The following is a 27,062-nucleotide window of genomic DNA, read 5'->3' as shown; positions in this document are numbered from 1 at the left end:
GAGGCCACGAATTCGTGACCAGCCTGGGAAAAAAAGTGAGACCCCTGGCTGGGCGCGGTAGCTCACACCTGTAATCCCAGCACTATGGGAGGCTGAGGCAGGTGGATCACCTGAGCTTGGGAGTTTGAGACCAGCCTGCCAGCATGGTGAAACCCCATCTCTACTAAAAATATAAAAATTAGCCGGACGTGGTGGTATGCACCTGTAATCCCAGCAACTTGGGAGGCTGAGGCAAAAGAATCGCTTGAACCCAGGAGACAGAGGTTGCAGTGAGCCAAGATCACACTACTGCACTCCAGCCTGGGTGACAGAGCCAAACCCCGTCTCAAAAAACAAACAAACAAAAAAAAAACACAATAAACAAAGTGATATCCCCATCTCTATAAAAAAAGAAAAGACCCATGGTAGGAGTCCGAGGGCAGGAGAGGCAGAGACAGAAAGACCCAATCTTTGTACTGCCTGTAGGCAGCAAAGGTCAACCTTTGGGAAGCGAAAAGGAAGGGGATCAAAAATAACAAAAAAGAAAAAAAAAAGAAGGAAAAGAAAGAGGATCAGTAACATCTGGAAAGGCTTGACACCACATTAGAGTTTTCTGTTTTATGTCTGACTTTGGCACTTGCTTCTGCCTACAGGCTCTAATCAAACACAAACAAAATCCTCCAATTCAGAGAGCCCGGAGCTTAAGCTGATGGTAACAAGGACTCAAAGCTTGGCCTTACAAGCAACTTAGAAAACAAAATGTACAAAGAGAGAGACACAGTGCCAACCTCATTTATCGTGGGTCAAGTGGAGTTGTTGCTGTGGGAGGCTCCTAATGGGAGTGGTCCAGGCACTTAGAGCAAGAGGCATGGTGTCTGCTGACTTTGACTGCCACAATAAACATGGAAAAGAAGTCACTTGGCTCAGCTGTGAAGCTCTGGGCCATTCACCTGCCTTGAGCTATGGATCTCTTGATACTTCTCACAGTCAATTAGAAATTAAACGGCAAAATAAAACCACAGAAAAGATAGGCAGCCCTATTTCTCCTTTTCCTAAGACTGAAAGATTAAAACAGAGACTCATAGTTCTCTGAATCTCAAATTCTAACACTGGAAATACTGAAAATTATGTACCTGTAAGATTAAACTAACAAGAGAAAGTGCCCTACTTGTGGCTTAAAAGAAGTAGACCACTGGGAAACGGAAGTATATATCCCCCTTTGAGATAACTTTTCTACAGGAAACATACAGAAACCTTCAAAATACCCTATTGCATTAACACTATAATTCAGAAGGACGTTGCATCTTAGATATAGGAGCAATTGGTTTTAGATATAAGGGAAATTATAGGTGATATGAAATATAATGGAAGCAGTAAATGAAGGAGTTTGATATCACAGGAAAATCCTGTAGAAAATTGGCAGTCCAACTTGAGAAACTTCCCCGGAACTCAGAGGAGAAAGATATCATGATGATGGATGAAAGAAGAGATGTGAAAGGCCATATCACAGTGGCATGGACTAGTCTAGGAGTCACTCAGGTCTGGGTTTGAATCCTGGCTCTGCCGCTTACTAAATAAGCAATCTAGGAAATTATGTAGCCTTCCTAAGCCTTATTTTCCTCATCTGTAAATTTGAATCAATAATAACAGGACAGGGGGTAGTGGTCACACCTGTAATCCCAGCACTTTGGGAAACTGAAGCAGGAAGATCACCTGAGCCCAGGAGTTTGAGGCTGCAGTGAGCTATGATCATGCCACTGCACTCCAGCCTGGGCAAAAGAGCAAGATCCTGTCCCTAAAAAAAAAATAATAATTTTTAAAAAGAATAGTATCTGAGCAGTAGGGATTGGTGTAAGATTTAAATGAGAAAAACAGGGCCTGGCACTTAAAAACACTCAATAAATGTTACTGGTGATGCTGTCGTTGGTGCTGATGAAAATGATGACATGAATGACAATGAGCTTGTAAATATACTTGTAATAAGGATAGCAGAATGAGAGAATAAAGTAGATGGTGCCATAATAAATAAGATGTTTTGGCTACAAGTAATAGCAAACCCACTAAAGCAACTTAACAATAAGGAAACTTGTTAACTCACACACACAAAAAGAAGTCCCAAGGGAGGGCAGCCTCTCAACCGTATCAAGATCTAAATTCCTTCCATTTCTATATTCTACCAGCTCAGAGTCAGCTGCTCCCTTCAAGTTTGCCAGTTGGCTTCAAGAGCTACAGGCTTTATATACATCCCCCCACACCAAAATCCACACCAAGACAGGGACTTTTTCCTCACATTCCTCTTTTAGAAGCAAAGAAACCTTGACTAGAAGCACTTCTAACCCAATGGACTTCCCACGTTGTCTCATAGATCAAAATTAAGCTCCATGCTTACCCCTAAACAAAGAGAACAGAGAACTGGCCTGTTGTGATGTATATTTTGCAATCTAGGTGCTATAGCAGTTGGCATATCATTATTATTATTATTATTTTTTTTTTTTTTTTTGAGACAGAGTCTCACTCTGTTGCCCAGGCTGGAGTACAATGGCACAGTCTTGGCTCACTGCAACCTTCTCCTCCTGCATTCAGGCGATTCTCCTGCCTCAGCCTCCCGTGTAGCTGGAACTACAGGCAGGAGCCACCATGCCCAGCTAATTTTTGCATTTTTAGTAGAGACAGGGGTTTGTCATGTTGGTCAGGCCAGTCTCAAACTCCTAACCTCAAGTGATCCGCCTGCCTTGGCCTCCCCAAGTGCTGGGATTACAGCTGAGAGCCACTCTGTCCAGCCGGTGTATCATGATTAATATACAAAAGCAGACTTTTGGCAAGCCGTATTCTCCGGCTGCAAGGTAATGTTTACATTAGCAATGCATTCAGCTGCAAATAACAAAAAACACAGCCAACAGCAGCTGGGCATTCATTTGACTTATATCATCATCAGTCTGGCCAGTACAATGATGCCATCGGGGACACAGATCTTTTCTATCTTTCTGCCGTGTCATTCTTAGCCTGTTAGATTTTATCCTTATGCTTTCCTTTTCTCGTACCTCCAGACATAACACTTGCATGTCAGTGAGGACAAGGGGGAAAGGGCAAATGGGTTTTTTGCTGGTAAGCCTTTGCCTTTTTGTTCAGAGGGGACTCTGTCTCCAAGGACCTGCATCTCCATCTCTCTAGACAGAGCCAGGTAACTTGCCCTAACTAGCTGCAGGGAATACTTGAGCAATTTTAGCTGGAAAACATTGAGCAGTTTTAGCTAGTAGTTTGCTGCCTTCAACAAAACCTGAGCTCAGTTACTAGAGAAAAACAGAAGAAATGGGTGAGACTCGACATTAAAAAGGAGCCTAGCACTTTTAGAAGTCAAACTTCTTGCAAATTTAAAATCAGTCTCCTTAGTAATCCCTGGATGTAAGAAGGAGTAAGAACTATAATACCATCTATACCGATTGCAATAGTCATACTACATGCAGAAGCACACGGAAAGAATCCCACAGTACTCAGGAAAAGATTTGGGACTTTAAGTATTTTTATTATTAAGTTTTTTAAAAATGAAAAGAAATTAATTAATTGAAGAAACTAGAAAAAGAACACAAAATTAATCTACGAAAGCAGTGGTGGGAATTAGTCATGGTAAAAGCAGAAAACAATTAATTGTGAAATTAAAAAGAAATAGAATTGATAAATAAATACCAAGGCTGTTCTTTGAAAAGAACAGTAAAAGACACAAATCATAGGAAAGTCTAACCAAGGAAAACTGGAATGAAACGAAAATATGATGAATGAGAAATGGAATATAATCACAGAGATAAAGGAAAATTTTCAATTAGGAGATAATATCATTATACAATTTTTAACAATAAATGAAATGATTTTGATCAAACTAGTAATCTCTATACAGGTACAAATCACAACTGACTCAAGGATAAATTATTTTTTAAACAAAAAAAAGTAGGAAATATCAATAAAGAAGAAAAACATCTCAATTTTTTGATAGAACTGGGATAGCCATATCCCAATTTCTTTGGCTTGTACATATGTGCATATGTATAAATCTGTATGGTTTATTTGGTTTGTATATATGTATAAATATGTACATATGTAAAATGATCATTACAAAATATATCAAAATATCACATAAATATAAATATAATTTTAAAAAATATAAATATTTATGTGATATTTTAATATAAGCATACAAGTTGTAATGATGAAATCAGGATAATTATGATAACCATTATCTCAAGTATTTGTCATTTCTTTGTGTGAGGAACTTCCAATTCCACTCTTTTCGTTATTTTGAAATATACAATAACCAGGCACAGTGGCTCCTGCCTGTAATCCCAGCAACTCAGGAGGCTGAGGTGGGAGGATTGCTTGAGCTCAGGAGTTCAAGACCAGCTTGGGTGAAGTAGTGAGACCTTGTATCTTAAAAAAAAAAAAAAAAAAAAAAAAAATTTAATTAGCTGGGCCCACCTATAGTCCCAGCTACTTAGGAAGCTGAGGCAGGAGGATTGCTGGAGCCCAGGAGTTGAAGACTGCAGTGAGCTATGATTGCACCACTGCACTCCTACCTGGGGGACAGAACCAGACCCTGTCTAAATAAATAAATAAATAAATTTAATTCAATTGCATACAATAGTAAGAGACACTTTTTTACCTATCAGCTTGGCAAAATGCAAAAAGGTGATAACACCCAGAACTGATGAGGGTGAGGAAAAGACCACTTTCTGGAGGACAATTTGTTAGTACATATCAATAGCCTTCAAATGGGAAGTTTTGACCCTGCAAGTCTATATACAGGTACTTGTACCAAGAAGGTTTTTGTTTTTTAAAAGTATTTAAAAGGATGTCCATTGCAGCATTGCTTATAATAGTGAAAAGAAATAGGAAAATTTGAATTATCCAAAAATAGGACACGAGTTAGATAAAGCATGGTACATCATACAACAGAATGCTGTGTGACCATTACAAATGGCTTTGGGGACATGATGAGATATCAAAACATTTTTCAAAGTTGATTTCAAAACAAAACAGCTAACGTGCGCAGTGGCTCATGCCTGTAATCCCAGCACTTTGGGAGGCCAAGGAGGGCAGATCACCCCGTCTCTACTAAAAATACAAAATTAGCCGGGTGTGGTGGTGCTTGCCTGTAATCCCAGCTGCTGCTTGGGAGGCTGAGGCGGGAGAATCACTTGAACCTGGAGGTGGAGGTTGCAGTGAGCTGAGATCACGTCATTGCACTCCAGCCTGAGAGACAAGAGCAAAACTTTGTCTCAAAACAAAACAAAACAAAAAACACCAGCAAAACCCCTATTTGAAACCATGGTTAATTCTGAATGGGCTGATTATAGAAACTCATTTTTCTAATTGAACTTTTAATTTTGTATATTGTACTTGCGACTTTTAATTTAAGGAAAATTAATGAGTACATGAACAGAAAACCCTGCTCAAAAAAAGCCTGTTGAGTCAGTTTTACAGGATGATTTGAACAATGAGAGACTCAGGGTGTATTAGTCTGTTAGGGCTACCACAACAAAATACCACTGGCTGGGTGGCTTGGACAGCAGACATTTATTTTCTCACAGTTTCTAGATGCTGGAAGCCCAAGCTCAGGAGGTCAGTAGGGTTGGTTTCTTCTGAGGCTTCTCTCCTTGGCTTGCAGATGGCTGTCTTCTCCCTGTGTCCTCACTCAGCCTTTCCTCTGTGTCTGTGTCTCTGTCCTAATCTCTTCTTCTAATAAGAACACCAGGCAGGGCGCCGTGGCTCACGCCTGTAATCCCAGCACTTTGGGAGGCCAAGGCAGGCAAATCACTTGAGGTCAGGAGTTCGAGACCAGCCTGGGCAACACGGTGAAACCCTGTCTCTATTAAAAATACAAAAAAATTAGCTGAATGTGGTGGCATGTGCCTGTAATCCCAGCTGCTCGGGAGGCTGAGGCAGGAGAATCGCTTGAACCTGGGAGGTCGAGGTTGCAGTGAGCCAAGATCGTGTCGCTGCACTCCAGCCTGGGCGACAGAGTGAGACCCTATCTCAAAACAGAAACAAACACAAAGGCACTAGTCATACTGGATTAGGACCCACTGTAATGACGTAGTTTTATTTATTTATTTTAATTTGTAGAGACGGGATACATGCGCAATTTTGTTACATGCATAGATTGCATAGTGGTCAGGTCTAGGCTTTTAGTTATGACCTCATCTTAATTCACTCTTTAAAGAATCTACAGTTACATCCTGACGCACTGGGGGCTAGGACTTCAAGATCAGAACTGGGGAGAGACACAAGTCCGCCTGTAACTCAGGGGTTATCCTGGGAGTGCAGTTGTCCCACCTGGGGATGGGTGGCCTGGTTCCATTCTAGGATGGTAAACAGCATGGCACTTACCCTGAGCTTCGGAAGCACTCTCTGCAGAAGTGCAGTTCTTTCTTCAAGGCACTTTAAAAATACATTATTATTATTTGAGACAGAGTGGAGTGCAGTAGTGCGATCTCCATTCACTGCAACCTCCATCTCCCAGGTTCAAGTGATTCTCCTCCCTCAGCCTCTGGAGTATCTGGGGTTTCAGGCATGCACCACCAGGACTGGCTAATTTTTGTATGTTTTTTAGAATCAGAGTTTCGCCATGTTGGCCAGGCTGGTCTTAAACTCCTGCTCTCAAGTGATCCACCCTTACCTCAGCTTTTCACAGTGTTGGGATTACAGGCATGAGCCACTGTGCCCGGCTCTTCAAGGCACTTGGAATCCAAGTTTGAAGACTAGAGGAGGCCATGAGGTTCACTGAACAAGGATTAAGCATTGTTCTCATGCTGTCTGTGAGGCTGTGGGCTGAGCTCTCTATGTTGGTTAGGAGACAAGGGAGTGGGGAGGAAAGTTAAAAAAAAAAACCCTTTTTAGATTAGAGGGAGCCATAGAATGTTCTCACTACAGGTCAAAGGAAGTTCCAATTGAGAGCAGAGAAGTCAATTCAATTACACTCTGCACATAGGGACTGACAGACAGACTTCGATTCCAGTTCCTGTTGCTCTATAAATGAATGAACAAATTCCAGCTTCTCGGTGGCTGGTAGAAACTGGCCCACAGTGGACATCCCTCCCGTCCCCTGCAACTCTCAACACATCAGACACATACCCGAAGCGCAGAGCCTTCTAAAGCTCTGGGGTCCTAGACTTGCATCTGTTGCCTTTAAAAGACACTATTCCTTCTACATGATGCAAAGTAGTCATTTCAGGAAAAAATATCATCCTTAATTGCACACTGCTTTAAAGGCTTTGAAATGTATTCTCAAAAACAAAATCAATTATTGACAAGGCAAGGCCAGTCCTAGAACAGGAAACATTCACTTATTGTCTCTTTCCCCACAAATCAATACTTTCTTTCCCCCCAAAACAATGAATTTTCTCTTTCCCCACAAATCAATGAATTATCCTTATTGCATTCTGTTTTTTTTCTGCATGTGAGCAACACAATGAATGAAGTCCGCGACGTGAGAGTCAGGATTCTTTTTAACGTAATAAAGGTAGAGACAGGCATCTACGAATATGATTTCCCCAAAGCCTGCAGTGTGTTTGTCTGTGTGTGTATACATCAGTGCACATGTAGGTATACACACACACAGACACACACACACACACACACAAATGCTGATAACTAGAGAATCCTGCAACAGGGTGAATTTCAACAATGACTCCATGTTATCCTGGGTCTGCAGTTATTAAGGAGAGCATTTTCTTCAAGAGGGAAAAGAAGCCACTATCCTAAAGCAAGGAGATGCTAATTCTGTCCAGATTCCCAAACAAGCACTCATCTTTCTTTATCTTGCTATAATGACAGCCTCACTCTGATTCACTTTCCTGTTCTTGGGAGGCGGCTCTCCTCCAGCGCGGCCTTGGAAGGAGATCCTACGGCTGCCACCAGGCGCATCGCATTCCCTCCTCTCTATCTTGATGCCGAGTCTTCCCGGGTGTGATCTGCTTATCAAGCGTCCCCTCTAACAGATCTGAGACCAGCTTCCTTGACTTGCACTGTAATACCAGTGGCTGGTCTGTTTCTGTTGAGTGGGGGCCCTCTTGACTGACACAGTTCCTTGGTCCATTATTTCCCCTCCCCTTGAGAAGTCTACTGTCTAGGGCAGGGGTACCCAGCCCCCAGCCGCAAAGCAAGATGTGAGCGGCTTCAACTGTATTTACAGCAGCTCCCCATCCATCACATTACCACTTGAGCTCCACCTCCTGTCAGATCAGCAGCAGCGTTAGATTCTTATAGGAGCATGAGCCCTATTGTGAACTGTGTATGCGAGGGATCTAGGTTGCATGCTCCTTATGAGAATCTAATGCCTGATGATCTGCCACTGTGTCCCATCACCCCCATATGGGACCATCTAGTTGCAGGAAAACAAGCTCACAGCTCCCACTGATTAGACATTATGGTGTGTTGTGTATTTATACTACACACCATATCTATACTATACTATCTATACTACAATGTATACTATCTATACTACACACCATATCTATACTATACATATCTATATTACAATGTAATAATAATAACAAGGTACACAATAAACGTATTATAATGCACTTGAATTATTCCAAAACCATCCCCCTCTCCCCACCCATGGTCCATGGAAAAATTGTCTCCCAAGAAACCAGTCCCTGGTGTCAAAAAGGTTGGGGACCTCTAGTTTAGGGAATCAATGGAGTTCTCTCACTGAGGTTACCACAGGAGGACATCACCAAGGATGGGAGAGAGTTTCTCACAGGATAGTGCAAAGGTGGCTGTGATGGCACCCATAGGTACCTGGATCCTCCAGGGTCAAGCTAGGACTACACTTGAAGCAACTGAACAGCTATCAACTAACTCCCTTCCCATGTTCTAGCAGATGAGAACTGATTCCTAAACATACATGTGCACTCCTCGGGAGTCTGGAAACACTTGGGAAGGAGAATTGCAAAAAATTACAGACTTCCTGCCAGTAAGTACTGGGGTTTCAAGCCATTGCAATGGCAGCATGATCATATTTTCTCATTTGTACTCATGACCCAGGAAAGCTGTGCATGATGACAATGTATTCATTCATTCATTCACACATTTGCTCACTCTACAAAGAATCACTGAGTTACTAGTATGTGCCAGAACCCATTTGTCTTAGTCTGTTTGTGCTGTTTTCATAACAAAATGCCACAGACTGGGCAATTTACAAACAACAGTAGTTTATTTCTCATAGTTCTGGAGGCTGGAGGTCCAAGATCAAGGCGCCAGTAGGTTCAGTGTCTGGTGAGGGCTGCTCTCTGCTTCCAAAATGGAGGTTTGTTGCTGTGTCCTTCAGAGGGGACACACGCTGTGTCCTCACATGGCAGAAGGGAAGGAAAGGTGAACTCACCGTTCCTTATAAGAGGACTCAAGTCCTGTTATAAGACCCTAATCCCATCCGTGAGGACACTGCCCTCATGGCCTAATTACCTTCTAAAATATTCTTCAACTGTTATGTAGGGGATTAAGTTTCAACATACATTTTGGAAGGGACACAAACATTCAAAACATTGCAGTTATGTTCCATTCTAGGTATTCGGCTGTGAATAATTCCAAGTCCCCACCCTCATCAAATTACATCCTAGTGGGAGAAACAGAGCTGTGCTGTCCAATACAATAGCCACTGGCCACATATGGCTATTTCTCTTTCTTTCTTTCTTTTTTTTTTTTTTTTTTTTTTTTTTGGACAGAGTGTGTCTCTTTTGTCCAGGTTGGAGTGAAGTGGCTCAGTCTCGGCTCACTGCAACCTCCACCCCTCAGGTTCAAGTGATTCTCCTGCCTCAGCCTCCCGAGTAGCTGGGATTACAGGTGCATGCCACCACACAAGGCTAATTTTTGTATTTTTAGTAGAGATGGGGTTTCACCATGTTGGCCAGGCTGGTACTGAACTCATGACCTCAGGTGATCCGCCTGCCTCAGCCTCCCAAAGTGCTAGGATTACAGGTGTGAGCCAAACATGTGGCTATTTCAATGTAAATTAATTTAAATTGCATTCAACTAAAATTGTAGTGTGTCAATTGCACTAGCCACATTATATAGTGCTCAATAGCGACTATATGAATACATGTGGCTCGCGGCTACCATATTGGACAGCACAGAAGTATAGAACATTATCACAGAACCTCAGGACCACAGGACGTGAGAGGAGAGGCTGGGACAGACGGTAGTGGCACTGGGACCGCTTTTGGTATGGTAGTCAAGGAAGGCTTCTCTAGAGAGATGACAGTTGAGTGAAGGCCTGAACAATTACACCACTAAAAAAAAATCTAATGATAATCTTAGCAAGAAATGCCAAGGACTTATATGAAAATAATGCTAAACTTTACTTATTGAACCGAATTTTGAAGGCCAAAGAAATCAAGAAGTGTAGCTGGTAGACCTGAAGTCTGGGCAAGGCAGAAAAATGAGTGGAAAGAAAACGAACAAGTGTGCAGGTGGGTAGCAGGATAGCAGGAAGGCCTGAGCCCCAGATCTCCACCCAGGACACCCCCTGTCCTACTTGCTGATTCCCGATCTTGACACACCCCACCCTGCACACCACGCTCTGGGTCAATCAATACCTTGTTACTAGCTGGGCGCAGTGGCTCACGCCTGTAATTCTAGCACTTTGGGAGGCTGAGGCGGGCAGATCACTTGAGGTCAGGAGTTCGAGACCAGCCTGGCCAACATGATGAAACCCCATCTCTACTAAAAATACGAAAATTAGTCAGGTGTGGTGGTGCATTCCTGTAGTCCCAGCTACTCGGAGGCTGAGGCAGGAGAATCGCTCGAACCCGGGAGGTGGAGGTTGCAGTGAGCCAAGATTGTGCCACTGTACTCCAAACTGGGCAACAGAGCAAGACTCCATTTAAAAAAAACAAAAAAAACAAAAAAAACCTTGTTACTCCCCCACATGCCATTCCACGCCTTTTACGCCCCTGCTCTTCTGGCCTTTCCCCTGTTCTCCATCTGGCTATTTCTTTTCTTTTCTTTTTCTTTTTTTCTTTTATTTTGAGGTGGAGTCTTGCTCTGTCGCCCAGTCTGGAGTGCAGTGGTGTGATCTCGGCTCACTGCAACGTCCGCCTCCCAGGTTCAAGGAATTCTCCAGTCTCAACCTCCCCAGTAGCTGAGATTACAGGTGCATGCCACCACGCCCAGCTGATTTTTTTTTAATTTTTAGTAGAGATGGGGTTTCATCATGTTGGCCACGCTGCTCTCAAACTCCTGACCTCTTCTTTATTCTTCCTTTTTTTTTTTAAGATAGGGTCTCACTCTGTTGCCCGGGATGGAGTGCAGTGATGCCATCACGACTCACTGCAGCCTCAACCTCTCAGGCTCAAGTGATCCTCCCACCTCAGCCTCCAGAGTAGCTGGGACTACAGGCATGCACCACCATACCCAGTTAATTTTTGTATTTTTTGTAGAGATGGGGTTTCATCATGTTGCCCCGGCTGGTCTCAAACTCCTGACTTTGTCAAGCGACCCACCGGCCTCAGCCTCCCAAAGTGCTGGGATTACAGGCGTGAGCCACCAAGCCTGGCAGCTATTTCTTATTTACACTCCTTAGATGGTCCAGATATCATCTTCTCAGAAGCCCTTCCTGCTCCAGCAGGCTAGGTCTGAGTTCTCTTTCCAGAAGCTGCTCTAAGCCCCAGAGCTACCAAATTTGGAGATGTGAGGTATTTGCATATTTGTCGGAAAGAGCCTCGTCTTCCCATCTATGTAACCAGAATGCCCAGCACACTAAAGAGGCAGAGCTACTTTCTTTGTGCCGGTTGTCAGGTTTGCTCTTCTCCAGACCAGCTGAGGTTAGAAGCTTAAAATCGGCTGAGCTCCCCATCTTCTATGACAGAGACATCCAATGCCCTCACCTGATTCCGCTGATTTTCACATTATTTTGTCCCCCCAAAAACCTGTATTGATAAATGGACCAAAACCAAACACAACCAAATCAAAATGCTCTTTGATTTTCCAGGGCCATAAAACCCGAAATTACCAAATCTGACCAGTAGATGGTGCTCTTGAACCAAAGAGGTAAAATATTCAGTTCCTCTCTGTGTGAGAATGAGACTAATTAGGGAAAAAGCCGAAGGGCTTCTGGTGTATGCTTAAAACAGTATACAATTCACGTGAGTCACTAAAAATAATAAACTGTCCCTATTAGGACCCAAAACAAAGAGGTTCTAGGGGGCTTGCCAAATCCTACCCATATCTTCTCTAAGGGTTACAGAGTTCCAGCAGCCACAGTCCTTGTTCTTCTTGCAAGTTCAGCGCTTCCTCCGCATCTTAAATGTCCCTCCCCTTACTCAGTAAGCTTTGGAGGAAATTTAAAGTAATTTGTATTCTGTGACTTTCAGACTGTGATTTACCAGATAACTAATTCATGAGCCAGAATATTTCACGAACTTCCAGTTATTTGATTATTCCAGTTATGTTCTTTAAAGGTTCTGCAATGCCCATATCTTGTATTCGTTGTTCATGAAAAGCAAGCATTACTCTGGCACCTCAAGAAATCTAGCCCTATGCCCTTAATTAAACATGAAAATTATCTAACTCCTCTTTCTTTGACCAAACCAGTAGGCAGCCTTCAGACTATAACGTGGCTTCCCCGATAGCTTTTCTATGGGCAAAGGATGAGAACAGCTGGCTTTTATTATTCCTGCGCTGTGCTAAATGCTGCACCACATTCAATTCTCCAACGACTTTAGCTAAGTCTCTATTTCCTCTTACACACAATGGTGTTAATAAAAGAGACTTAGAGTGGATCGACTTGCTCAAAGTTGCAGTTACATGTGGTCAAACCCAGGCTAATTCCAGAGCTCAACCCTCACTTTCTGAGCAAGGCGTTTCCTGTCCCAAATTGAAATAGTCCAAACCCCTTCCCTGCTGTGTCCTCCTATCGCTTTATCACCATCTAAGGAAGAATGTTTCACTTTTCTTGTTCATTGCTGTATTCCAGCACCAACAACAGTGCCTGGTGCATAGTAAGTGCTCAATAAATATTTGTTGAATATTTACTTCCGTCTCTGTCAACTTGGATAATGAGTCTGAATCTGCACCTGTAAGAAGGATCCACTTGGGGTGGATAATGAGTCTGAATCTGCACCTGTAAGAAGGATCCACTCGGGGTGTTGACACCCGATTTTTAATCAAGGCCAGTAAAGGGCCACACACCGGACTGCTGTGATTTTGCCAAGTAGTTGCCTGCCAAGTATTATCTAGCGAGACAGGCTGCTTCTCTCTGGACACCCAGCCACTGACACTGTGCCTTTTCTGTCTGCTATTTCCACAGCGACAGCTGAGTGAATACCAAACCATGTGTGACAGCAATTGTTAAATGGTCTACAGGCATTGTATCTAATCCCAGCAACGTCCCTGCATGTTACAAACGAGGCTCAGAGTGTCTAAGTAACTTGTCCAAAGTCCCCTAGCTAGGAGATGGCAGAGCTGTGGCCTTTACTGAATGTGTGGCTGACTGCTGAGGTCCAGGGGTAGTAATAAAGGTATGCTATCTGGTCCATAGGATTGGAGACCAGATACAACCTGGACATCTTAACAGAGGTCAACATGAAGGGTAACTGGTCCAAAGACCAGATGGGATTGCGGATCTCAGCGGATACCTGCCTAGGAGGCAGAGATGATGAGGGTCCCTGTGAGTCCCTAGTTGCCAAAGCTTTGACCAGAATCCCGAAGCACTTAGGCATCCCCATTCATTGATTTATTCATGTTTATTTATTCAGCAGATATTTACTGAGTTCCTGCTGTGTGCCAGGCATTTTTCCAGGTGCTAAAGACACAGCAGTGAACAAAACAGACAAGAATCCCCGCTGTCAAGGAGCTTACAGTCTAGTAGAGGGAGATAATATATCAACATCATAAATAAGTATTGGAACAGGTAAGAGAGAATGGGACAGGGCATGGAGATTTTAAGTAAGTTACTCATGGTATATAGTTCAAGACTGGAAGGAGTTGGCGGAGTTTGCCTGTGGTTATCTGGGGGAACAGCACAGCAGGTAAAAAGAGCAGTCAGGGCAAATGCATGTTACTTGGGCAGCACTAGTTGGTGAAATCACATTCTCCCCTAAGATGTAGCATGCCTGATGTCTTCCAGAAACAGTACAGGGTCTGGTATGGGTGAAGCAAAGGGAAGGACAGGGAGATGGAGTGACCGCAAGATGGTAGAAGATGAGTCCGAGAGGGACTGAGGACAGATCCCAGCAGGGCTTGCAGGCCTCTGTCAGAGCTTCAGGTTTTACTCACAGGAAGAGGAGGAGGAGGGGGAATCTTGAAGTGATCCAGCCTACCCAAAATAAACCAAGATGACTTTTTTTTTTTTTTTTTTTTTTTAACTATCAGGAGGAATTGGGGTTTAAAATAGAGATTTCTGAGCAGGTATGGTGGCTCACACCTGCAATCCCGGCACTTTAGGAGGCCAAGGTGGGAGGATCGCTTGAGGCCAAGAGTTCAAGACTAGCCTGGGCAACACAGCAAGATCCTATGTCTACACAGAATTTAAAAATTAGCCAGGAGTGGTGGTATGCGCCTATAGTCCCAGCTACTCAGGAGGCTGAGATAAGAGGACTGCTTGAGCCCAAGAGTTCAAGGCTGCAGTGAGCTATGATTGTGCCACTGCAACTCCAGCTTGGGCAACAGAGAGAGACCCTATCTCTAAAAAATAAATAAAATAAAAGTGACTTCTGAGATATGGAAAGTAAAAGCAACATTTTTGAGTTGCTGAATTTGAAGCTTGTGGAATTCTATCTACCACGTACATAAAGGTAATATTTTACTTTTATTTTGCAAAATGTCTAGGAGGGAAGAAAATCTTTCCCCCTACAAAATCCACACATGGCTCTGATAGGCAATTCTAATAAGCTTGTTAGTCACGGTGTTCACTAAATAGCTTTTCATTGTTGGGTTGTTTGGGTTTTTGTTTTGTTGCAATTTCATAAATTTAGCACCACTATGGGAGGCTGGCACCAACATGTGATAAAAACATTGACTTAAGTTTCTTTTTTCATGTCTGCTTTTGCAAAGTTTAGTAGTTTGGAATGGACACCAAATGAGTCATTAATGGATAAGTGGGGATCTCCCTCTCTGAAGAAAATGTTCATGCCTGTTATTTTGTAACAAACGAACATGGATATGAATCATGGAGAAAAACATATTGCTATGTGGCTGTTTGTCTAGACCACTGGGTCTCACCACCTGTTGAGTTGGTATTGGATCACTTGACCCCAGGAGTTTGAAACCAGCGTAGGCAACATAGTGAGAACCCGTCTCTAAAAAAAAATTGTTTTGTTTTTAATTAGCCAGGCATGGTGGTGTGTACCTGTGGTCCCAGCTACTCAGGAGGCTGAAGCAGGAAGAACATTTGAGTCCAAGAGTTTGAGACTGCCGTGAACCATGATCATGCCACTGCACTCCAGCCTGGGTGACAGAGTGAGACCTTCTCTCCAAAAAATAAAAATAAAAAAGGGTTGGTATTGAATGAGTGGTGTGTGGCTGTAGACAGACAAACTTAGTGAGAAGATGAGGAAGGCAAAAAAACAAAAAACAGTATGCAAAAATAACGGTAAAATATATTGGTCCACTATATCAATATTGACTAAAAAAATCATACATTTTAGTCTTTAAAAAGTGGAAGTAAAATTGTAAATAACAGAAAACTAGGAATTCTCGTATACACAGAAAGCCAGGAAGGAAACATTCAGAGAACAGTGGAAGCTCGCTGAGGTCCTTGTGTCCAGGAGAACAGACAGGCCCACCTCTAATATATTTTTGGGACCCAAGGACAAAGGAACAAATGGAAGCCTAAATATGAAATATATAAATATGTCAGGCTAACCCCCTTTAAATACATTCTAGCCTCCTACCTAGACAAATACATAACAACCTGGAAGACCAGATTTGAATTTCAAATGCTCGGATTTCTTAGGGTTCTATCCTGTTGGTGCAGGGAGAATCAGCCCATGGACACAACCCACTCCTCCTCCTCTGGCTTCACTCTGCACCACCAAGAGGCTCCTGTGCATACGGACACTCGGCCTGGACATCAAGCCTTGTCCATAACCTCTGCAAACAGCCATTCTTTGATCGTCTTTTGTTGGAGGCCGAACTAGTGAGAGTCGTGATCAACTCAGTAAATCACTGGAGGCTATATGAGTAAGCAGCAAACTGTTCTCATGAAAGCAGGTTGTTAACAAACTGACAAACTGCATCTGCCGCCCAGAAGGAATGCTGAGGGCACCAGGCACAAGTGTTTCTTGTGATCAGGCACATCTGAAGCCTGTTAGCAATAATATGAACCTGTCATCAATCCAGCAGCTGACCAATCGTTACCTCCTCCTCCCTGCTCTTTCTACTCAATAAATACGAAGGGCTGTAGAAGCTCAGGGTGGCTGCCTTTGCTCATTAGAAGCAGGGAGCCCTCTTCTTCTTCCCTCGGCCCCTCTCTTTAACAGTTACTTTTGTCTTAAGTTTTCATTTCTGCATTCGTCCCCCTTCATTCAGTCTCGTAGTAACTGTCGCAATCTTTCAGACCAAGAAACGAACTCATCAGATGGGGAAACAAGGCCAGAAGCCCCTGCAGCCCCTGGAGGCTCAGGAATGTTTGGGCCAGGCATTCTGGGGTCCTGTGTACTGCAAGCATGGTCTAGAGGACAGAGACAGGTGTGAGCCAGTGAGCACGTCCCCTGGCTCCAAGGATTCTTCATCTCATGGAAAAGGTGGAGGACGTCTTCTCTTGAAGGCTCAGCTGCTGGAGAGTTTAGCAGAAGTAGGTAGTCAGGTCCATGGCTGCACCAGAATGATCACCCACTGGTGTCATAGAGTTCTCCCAGCCTCAGCGCTGGAAAGGATTTGGTCCACCTATTCAGCTTTTCCTTGATTCTTTGGGGGCCAAGAAGATCTAACATACTCTAGGAAACCAGGACCAATAGTTCCCTTGAGGTCCAAGAATCTCCTTAAAATCCTTCACGTTCATATCCTTGCCCTGGGGCTTTCCAGCCCTCCAGCCAGCACCCTAAGATCCTGCTTGCTTGCCAGTCCTAGGCATCAAGAGATGGCTCAAGAGAGGTGTATGGAGGCTGACATTCAGAATGGAGAGAAAGCAAATGTAATGGTTGCCCATCATCCCAGAAAGCCCTGCCCACTATATATTTTTTAAAAGCAGGGCCATGTGTTGTGGCTTATGCCTGTAATCCCAGTGCTTTGGGAGGCTGAGGCCAAGAGTTTGAGATTCATCCGGGCAACACAGGAAGACCCCATCTCTACAAAAATATTAGCTGGGTGTGAAGGCACATGCCTGTCGTCTCAGTACTCGGAGGCTGAGGCTAGTTGATTGCTTGAGTCCAGGAGTTTGAGGCTGCAGTGAGCTATGATCACACCACTGCACTTCAGTCTGGTGAGAGTGAGACCCTGCCTCTAAAAATAAATAAACAAATAAATAGGCTGGGCATGGTGGCTCATTCCTGTAATCCCAGCTCTTTGAAAGGTCAAGGCGGGAGGATCACTTGATCCTAGGAGCTCACAACCAGCCTGGACAACATAGGAAGATCCCACCTCTATTTTTAAAAAAGTTTTCAAAATTTAAAATAATAAATGCAATATATATTTGATTTAACAGAGATTATAGAAACTTAAACAGCTGGCCCTTCTACCTTTCTAATTGAGGTGGGAGGATCACTTAAGCCCAGGAGTTTGAGACCAGCCTAGGTAACAAAGGGAGTCCCTGTCTCTATTTTTTATAAAGTTCTTAAAATTTTAACTAAAAGAATAAATGCAATATATATTGATTTGATTTAAAAGACATGGAGATTATAAAAATGTAAATAGCCCTTTCCACCTTTCCAATTGCACTCCCCTAAAATAACAAATGTTAATGACTAGAGTGTTTCAGTCCATAACTTTAAAAAAAAATGCGCAAATCTTTCACATGATCTCTTTTTTTCATTCAGAGAGTCCATTTTTTCTCATATCTTATTATGTGAAGTAAATGTTTTCTTGTTTTCTTTTTTTTTTTTGAGTCGGAGTCTCGCTCTGTTGCCCAGGCTGGAGCACAATGGCCTAACCTCGGCTCACTGCAACCTCCACCTCCCAGGTTCAAGCGATTCTCCTGCCTCAGCCTCCTAGTAGCTGGGATCACAGGCACACACCACCACGCCGGGCTAATTTTTGTATTTTTAGTAGAGACGCAGTTTCACCATACTGGCCGGTCTGATCTTGAACTTCTGACCTCGTGATGCACCCGCCTCGCCCTCCCAAAGTGCTGGGATTACAGGCGTAAGCCACTGCGCCCGGCCGAAGTAAATGTTTTCTTTAAAATGTTTTGTTTCTTGTAGAAAAGTTTTTTGTGGATTTTTTTCATTGAATCTTCAGAGTAAATGTGTCCCTCTAAAGCATGACATCTGTGTTGCATTTTCTTCTATTTATTCCATCTTTCATGTGTCTAGCATGTTGTCTTGCATGCTACAAATGCAAATGTTTACTGAATGAAGACATAAATAAGTATAATACATACGTCAGTTTTTAAACATTGAGTTAGAAAATAAAGCTGATTGTGAGGCTAAAGTTTAATTAATTTTCTGAGACATAATTAAAGCTCTGGGTTTTAATGAATCGATATTAATAGAATATAGTAATTGTAGTAATTTAGTACTGATTAAGAGTAACCTATTAGATATCTTTCTCTTGCAAGTGAAATCTGTTTAAATACTTCTATGCAATAACAAAGTTAAACATTCATATGAAATATCTCCAGTAATAAAGGCAAATACCTTTCAAATGGCAGGGTTTCTACTTAAAAATCACAAGCAGATACTAATTTTTCAGTGATACATTTTACATTGGAGTCACAAGAGTAATCTGTTACTTGAGTAGGATAAATTATCTCAAGCATTACAAATGCTTAAATATCATATATGTACTTATTATGCCTTAATCCTAAAATATTACTACCAAAGATTTAATTTATTCTATATTCTACTTATTCTACAGTTTCTCAAGGTTTAAACACATTTACCCAGTAAGGAAACAAGTACATTATCTCAAATGATTTAGGGATTATGTTCCCAACCAAAATCTGGTAAATACCTTTTCAGATAGGTGAGACTGCTGAAGTCAGCTACCCCATCAAGGCTGTAACTAACCTTCTTCACTGTTCCTGTGGTTTTGCAATTCTTTTCCATAAGATACTTAAAGTCTATTAAGCTCAAAAACTACGTTGAGTTCATTCCATTGGATCTTTCATGCTCTTAATTATACGCAAACTATTTGAATAGGAAGAATCCTATATTCTTTTCTTATTCTATCTGGTAGGGCTACAGCTTTTTTGAATTCCATGTAACAGTCAGGGCTTTGTCTGAATCTACGGTCACAGGCTACACCTGGGGAATTCGCCTTCAGCTCACCTGTTCCTGTAGTAAATATTCCGTAATGTGCCGAGGTCCTTCTGGCCCAGCTACTTGCACCTGGTGATCAGGCAGGTACAAAGAGCCAGAGCCTCCAAACACACTCAGGTGGTAGGGACCGAGGGGAGGCAAACTTAGAAGATAATAAGTTGGTGCAAAAGTAATTGCTGTTTTTACCTTTAAAGTCCCGCCCCCACCGGACCTAGAAAACGATGGCGAGGGGGCCTCGTCTGACTCCGCCCTCCAAGGGGAGGGGGGTTTGCCTCTGAGCGTGGGAAGCATGACCAGGTTTGGATCTAGGGTGCTGGGGTCCTGGTGGCGCTCCGGTGGGCCCCCTCCCTGTACTCCTGTGACTCATCCAACCTCCCTACACCCTCAAATGACAAGTTCAGACCCCCAAAACCCCTGGTGACGAGTCCAGCCGTGCTCCCATTCTTCACACAGGGTGAGGACGGACTTTCAAAGATTCAGAGATCCCACGGGTGTGGGTTGGAGACCTTCCTCTGCCGGTTCCCAGCTCCCTTACCTGAGTACACGACTTATGCACCATTTAATTTTCCATAAGAAATCGCTCTCATGTACTTGTTCTGTGCCATTACTTCTAATGGCAAAAACACCAATTACTTTTGTTACCAGTGGAGGGTGTCCAGGCTCTTGGTGTCTTGAACAAAAAACTGAACAAAATGCACAAAGCAAGGAAAGAATGAAGCAACAAAAGCATGCATTTACTGAAAATAAAGTACCCTCCACAGGCTCCAGGACTCAAGAACCAATCGGAGGCTTAAGTGAAACAACCAATCAGAGGCTGAATAAAAATTTAAATAGCCCTTCCACCCTTCAACCACTTTGTGAAGTCACAACGGTTACACCCTATGCAAGCATCTGATTGGTTGTGGAAAGCAACCAATCAGAGGCTAAAGTGAAGTTACAAAGTTACATTTCTATGCAGACAAGACTTGGCCTGCAATCCGTCTGATTGGTTACAAAGTTACATTCCTACGCAGAAAGCAACCAGAGATACTTTCAATTTTCCATGTGCCACACAGAAAGTTGTGGGGGGAGGGGCAGTTGAAAGGGAGGAGCCATCTGGTACTTTTGTTATTTAGGTCTGGAAAATTGGGGTTTTCCTTTTGATTTAGTTCTAGGAAGTCAGTGTGAATCGGCCTTAGTTTCCCTGCCTCCAGACCCTATTCTCCTGCCTCACTTTTGCACCAACCTAATACAACAACCAATACAGAACTTGAAGATCCAGGAAGCCTCTGCCTCCATCCAGGAGCTGCTTCATCCTCTACTCGGTGTAACTATCTCTGAGATTCCATATCCTTTGAGATTAAAAACACTTTACATCTTCTGGGTCTGTTAACGGGTCCTTCCACCAATCACATCACCGTGCTTCTGTGACAACTGAACACAACTGGAAGTGAAAAACAACTCCTCATTCAAAGGGGTTTAACGTAAGTAAAGAGAAGTTAATGTCCCATGTTTCTGAAATATTCAGAGGTAGGGCTCATTTCAGGAAAGGCATGAACCAGCAGCTCAGCTGGCCACACACCTACCCCAGATCCAAACGCTGTTACTAGGGACTAGCTCAGAAGAGGTCACAGGTGCCAATCCAATATCCAGATAGAAATTATTCTCCTTGGAACGAACCCCAACAAAAATCAAGAGCCACGAAAAATGGGGAAAGAGAGAATTTATGCTGGGAAGGCATAAAGTCCACTACAGATAACATAACAACAACAACAAAATTCTCTCTCTCCCCCTCTGGCTATGATATGGTATGAGACTATACCATATTTCATTTCAAGAATGTTCAAAGCAGCTGGGCATAGCGGTGCACACCTATAGTCCCAGCTACTCAGGAGGCTGAAGCAGAAGTATCACATGAGCCCAGGAATTCAAGGCTATAGCATGCTATGATCATGTCTGTGAATAGCCACTGCACTCCAACCTGGGCAACACAGCAAGACCCTGACTCATTTTTTTAAAAAGGTCAAAGCAGTGCTGTTTAAAACAAAAAAAACTGAAAGCAACTTTAATGTGCAACAATATGAAGTAAGGTACATAATTCATGGTACACCTTTATAATAAAACATTACATCAGCATTTCCCAATCTCTAAGGTCTGAGAACCCTTCTATACTCAAAAAAAAAAAATCACTGAGGACCCCAAAGAGCTTTTGTTAATGTGGGTTATATCTATCACTACCACTTTAGAAATTAAAACAGACATTTAAAAATGTTTCTTGTTTTATTTAAAAATAGCAGTAGTAAACCAAGTACACAATAACATAAATACTTTTAAAAAACATATTTTTAAAAACTGAGAACAGCAGCCTTGTTTTACATTTAGCAAATCTCATTGGCTTAACAGAAGTGGCTGTATTCTCAGATCTGCTTCTGCATTCAATCCATTTTGATATGCTGTTTTGGCTGAAGTATATGAAAAAAATCTGACTTTACACAGGCACTTAGTTGGAAAAGAGAAGAGTATTTTAATAGCCTGTTCAGATAATGGTGGACATTGTTCTCTGAAATTTTACTGGACAAGTGATAGTTTCTTAAAGATTAGTTGCAGTGTGTAATCTGAAACTATATCAATAAACTTTTTCATACTCTGTTATATTCAAATCCATTGGTCCATCTTGTACTCTGAACAGATCTTTTACCCAGTCATGATTTCTTTTTTTATTTTTGACACAGAGTCTTGCTCTGTCGCCACGCTGGGGTGCAGTGGCACAATCTCAGCTCACTGCAATCTCCGTCCGCCTCCTGGGTTCAAGCGATTCTCCTGCCTCAGCCTCCCGAGTATCTGGGATTATAGGCGTACACCAACACACCCAGCTAATTTTTGTATTTTTAGTAGAGACGGTGTTTCACCATGTTGGCCAGGGTGGTCTTGATCTCCTGACTTCGTGATCCGCCCGCCTCGGACTCCCAAAGTGCTGGGATTACAGGCGTGAGCCACCACGCCCGGCCTCAGTCATGATTTCTTAACATCACATATTAGTCATCCAGAACATACTGATTCACTGAGTTATACGGATCTTCTAAACACAGAAAAAATCTTTATATAATACCAAAAACTCACATTTGTTAATTACTATCCATCTCATTAGAAAAGGCTTTATGTAAGGCTGTGCATGGTGGCTCACACCTGTAATCCCACTATTTTGGGAGACTGAGGCGGGAGGACTGCTAAAAAGAAAAAGAGAGAGAGAGAGAAAGAAGGAAGGAAGGAAGGAAAGAAAAGAAAGAAAGAAAGAAGGGAGGGAGGGAGGGAGGGAAAAGAAAGAGAAAGAAAGGAAAGAAAGAAAGAAAAAGAGAAAGAGAGAGAAGAGGATGAGGAAGAAGAAGAAGAAAGAAGGAAGAAGGAAGAAGGAGAAGAAGAAGAATCAGAAGAAGAATTAGTAGTAGTAGTAGTGAAAGCGAAGAGAGAGAGAACTCTTTATGTTAAGGAAAGCTGTCAAGCTTCCAGTGGAGGAACACAACTTTTCCAAAATTATACATTTTGCTAGAAATCTCCAATTATCATTGGCACAACAAATACCAGTTGTTTTCCGTGAAGAGGCCAACTTAGTTCAATTTTGAGAAAATGTCTGCCAAACATCCAAATCTAATAACCAATCATCATTTTTCATTAGTCATTCTTTTCAGTGAAAATGGCATTCCATGAAAAAAAGCAGCAAATTCAATTGGCAACTCAAATAATCTAACAACTGCTTCTCCTGGAGACAGCCTGGTACCTAGGCATGCAGCAGACATGTCTGTGCATACTTGCCACTCCATCACACAGAATATTCACAGGGTATTGCAGATGCACACACAAAAGCATGCAAATGCAGAAGCCATGGCTGGACAACTACATATCACATATTTAATAGGTGCCACTACCTTCTGGTAATGCAATGCAGAAAAATGGGAATATACGAGACTTTTATATTTTACCTAAAAACAAGTGAATATAAAAAAGTCTGGTGGGATACACAAAAGAGGCTGACTGTGATTAGCTACTAGTAAAACTATGAATGATTTTTATTTTCATTTTTCTCACTTCCCTGGATTTTCTAGTTCTTCTATGACAGATATATTTGTTTCTTAACAAGTTATTTTTATTTACAAAAAAGCCAATCAAAGGCTTTGAAATGTATGGTGAACTGCTTAAATAATCATCGTTTACCCAACTCTGTCACAGTATAGGTTTTAAATTAAGTCACATGTGCTACATAAGAGAGATTAGAATCAAATTCTGACATCCTGGAAAAATAAAGGTACTTAAAGTAATTAAGTGAATGAAAGCTAAAAAATATATATATAATATTCAGTATGAAAAACATTGTTTTATTATTTGAAAAATAATAGAAATTGTATATAAAATACAAAATATACACTTGCCTAGTGCAATTGGTACCCATTTTACATTTTTTACATGTTTTTTCCCTATTTAATGGCACCCAAAATGTGGTTTCATTTTCATTGGCCTGGTCAACCAATACCATTTAACAATGTATTTAAGAGCTTCTTCAAAAGATAGTAAAGACAATTTGTAAAATAACTATGCTTTCTTACATTTACGAAACAGAATTTTGATAATATATGAGTATTTTATATCACATAATTACCATGTAACTACTAATCTGTTATCTATATCAAATCAGAGCACATAACATTTTCCAAATACACTGTTTTAATAAAGAGATTAGAAAATAGGACAGTAACAGTTCCTTAAAGCAATCTTACAGGAAGTCTAATTTAATATTCTGTTAGGTGATGTACTCACGTAGGCTCCCAGAAGACCCAGAAACTTTACATGAATTGTGGAAGGCTGATTTAAGATGCCAGTTCTTCAATAAACAGTGAACTTTGTAATTAGAATCATTTTTAAGCCAAAATACTATTCCTTACTCTTCAGAAATAAAATATAGCCATCCTTTTATAATATCGCAAGAAACATAATTGTTCTGGTAATTGCCAGCTTAACTAAAAAGACCTCCCCTTTTCGTTTTGTCCATTAATTTCTTGCTGGTATCACTTCCTTTGGCAAACCACACAGGTAATCGTCTCTTTCTCTCTGCAGATGAAGTCTGTAGGAAATAGAAAGAAAAAGCAATCAAATCTTTGTACTACTGAGAAGGGGTATTAGTTGCAAAAAAGTAACATAGGTTCCTGAATATACACCCATCCTTTCTCCCCCATCCAAACAAAACAGTGGTATCTATATAATTTATTTCTGGATCAAAAAGTAAATAAATATAAGACACACAAAATCACTACATCATTTCTTCAGGCAATTACTTGCCATCTCATCATGTAGTCTTACACACTCAAGACACCTCATTCAGTAAGTAAAAATCTGGACATTATTTCAGATCTGTGCCCCATGGTGTACTTGCTTTGAGTTGACCGAAATGGTGAATTTAATGTTCTGAGGAAGGAACATGCCTGGGTATGTATACATACACAAAGAGTTATATTAGGCATGTGAAAAGAATATAGCTTCTAACATCTACAATGGTAGGTAGACAGACTGGTCCAATCAGCACCCTGTAGAGTGGCCAAGGCATAGTACACTTAACAAACATTTGCTAAATAAATGAAAAAAATAAAAGTTTCTTGTCTCATAGACTCATCTGAGAATCACTACAGATCCACTTTCCAGAAAAAAAGAAAAACATACACGTGCACAATACTTTCACACACATTTCAGCAGCTCACGTGCCAAAGAGCCTCTAACCCTCAGGTTAAACATCCTTGAAAAAAAATAATTTAAGGCTGGGTAAGGTGGCTCACGCCTGCAATCCCAACACTTTGGGAGGATCACTGGAGCCCAGGAGGTCAAGGCTGTAGTGAGCTATAATCACGCCACTGCACTCCAGCCTGAGCAGAGTAAGACCCTGTCTCAAAAACACACACACACACACAGGTGCACACACACACACACACACACACACAAAGGCAGTGTTTGGGTACAATACCATCTGCACATGAAAAAAAATTAAATAATTTTAAGTAGCTAAGTGTTTCATAAGCCTAAAGTGGCATACATTTATGTTATCTCAGAGTACTAGATACTCAGGATAACATGACAGAGAAATCATTCCATCATGAGTACACCCTGGAATCCAGAGTTAATTTGGTTATTATTAATAAAAGTAACTGAGGGATTTTATGAGAAGGTTGGCCTTATCTAAGGTACAAGGTGTCTGTTGGCCTAAAATACAAAAATACCATTTATTCCATTTCAATAATGAAGACTATCTAGATATTGTTCATCAGCTGCTTGCTATGTTTGATTATATTTCCTATGTTTAAAAAAGGCTTTGAAATATTTAACAGTAGGAAAACAGCAAAAGATCCTTGGCAGAAGACTCTGAAACTTTATATTTTAAAAAGGTAAAAACTTAGCTGTTTCAGCTTAAGTAAAGAAATCCAGGGTAGAAAAAAGGGCTTTTTACACATCAGCAAAGGCTAAAGAAAAAACTGGCTAAGATTGCAACTTTGTTTCTAGGTACCCAATTGCAAGCAGGGGAGAGAAAATCAAAAGAACAGATGAGACTTATATACACTGTAAGATACTATGACTTAGAAATAATAAATACTGGGGATATAAGGTGGCATACAGAAAAGGCATTTTGCATTTTTCTAATGATCAGTGATGTTGAGCTTTTTTTCACATTTGTTAGCTACATAAATGTCTTCTTTTGAGATGTGTCTGATCAAGTCCTTTGCCCACTTTTTAATGCTTTTTTTTTCTTGTAAATTTGTTTAGGTTCCTTGTAGATTCTGGATATTGGACCTTTGTCAGATGGATAGATTGCAAAAATTTTCTCCCACTCTGCCAAAAGAGGAGGACATCTGAGCAGCAATAGAGCAGAGGAAGAAACCCTAAGTCATGTTGTAGCCTAATACCATGGAGTAGCATAGACTTTGAAACCAGGCAGAACCAGGTTTGAACTTTAATTGAGCCACTTGCTAAATGTATGACCTTATTATGCATGTTACTTAAGCTTCAACGTCTTCACAGAGAAATGGAAATAATAGTACATAACATCACTGAATTCTTTGGAGTTAAATAAGAATAAATGTAAAATCGCAAAACACATCCTGATTTCTTCTTCAAACTCATTAATTGGTAGCTAATATCATTTCAAGTCTTATCTTCTATATTTCTATAAATATGATCATCAGCATTTATAATGGAATTATAATAATGATCTTATTTCCTTGAGAAAAGGGGGCAAATGCTTGCTTACACTAAGTGTGTCTTTTGAGTGTCAACAATAAGTATTTGAAGTCTTCAGTATGAGATCTAAGTTACCTAATAGAAACGCCTTCCAGTGTCTATTTCCTTCATCAGTAGAAGACTAAAATTCCCAGCAACAAAATTTTAAGGGGCTCTTTACATCTTTTTAATACTCCCAACTCTGTTACCAAGCTATTACCATTAAGTTACGAATAGGAAACATCAACTCATTTGCTGATTATATGTGTACATACAGATGTAAGCAAATACAGAAATATGTAAGTTACGTTCACATTTAATTTCATTTATAAACAAGATCAATCCATATATTTAGTTACCAAGCCTGATGCATTTGTCATGAAAACTATTTTCATAAGTCAATTTTACCTGTGAATGAGCATCTGTAAATAAATCCTCTACAAAACA

The 27,062-nt window shown here is 41.3% G+C and overlaps 1 protein-coding gene across 11 annotated transcripts in view; it reads right to left on the bottom strand.

Moving 5' to 3' along the window:
• Window positions 1–24,062: 24,062 nt before the first annotated feature.
• WRN (WRN RecQ like helicase) overlaps window positions 24,063–27,062 on the bottom strand; it is a 142,933-nt gene continuing 139,933 nt past the window's right edge. For 10 of the 11 annotated variants that reach the window (XM_024250704.3, XM_063726361.1, XM_054561026.2 and 7 more), the window contains one exon: window positions 24,063–24,477. In XM_024250704.3, the coding sequence (XP_024106472.3) occupies window positions 24,370–24,477 (108 nt within the window). In that variant the 3' untranslated portion in view covers window positions 24,063–24,369. 11 annotated transcript variants of the gene reach the window in all.

This window comes from Pongo abelii, chromosome 7 (genome assembly GCF_028885655.2).
Source record: "Pongo abelii isolate AG06213 chromosome 7, NHGRI_mPonAbe1-v2.0_pri, whole genome shotgun sequence".
NCBI classification, from domain to species: domain Eukaryota; kingdom Metazoa; phylum Chordata; class Mammalia; order Primates; family Hominidae; genus Pongo; species Pongo abelii.
Note: the sequence above shows the minus strand (reverse complement) of the source record. Positions and strands in the feature narration are given on the sequence as shown.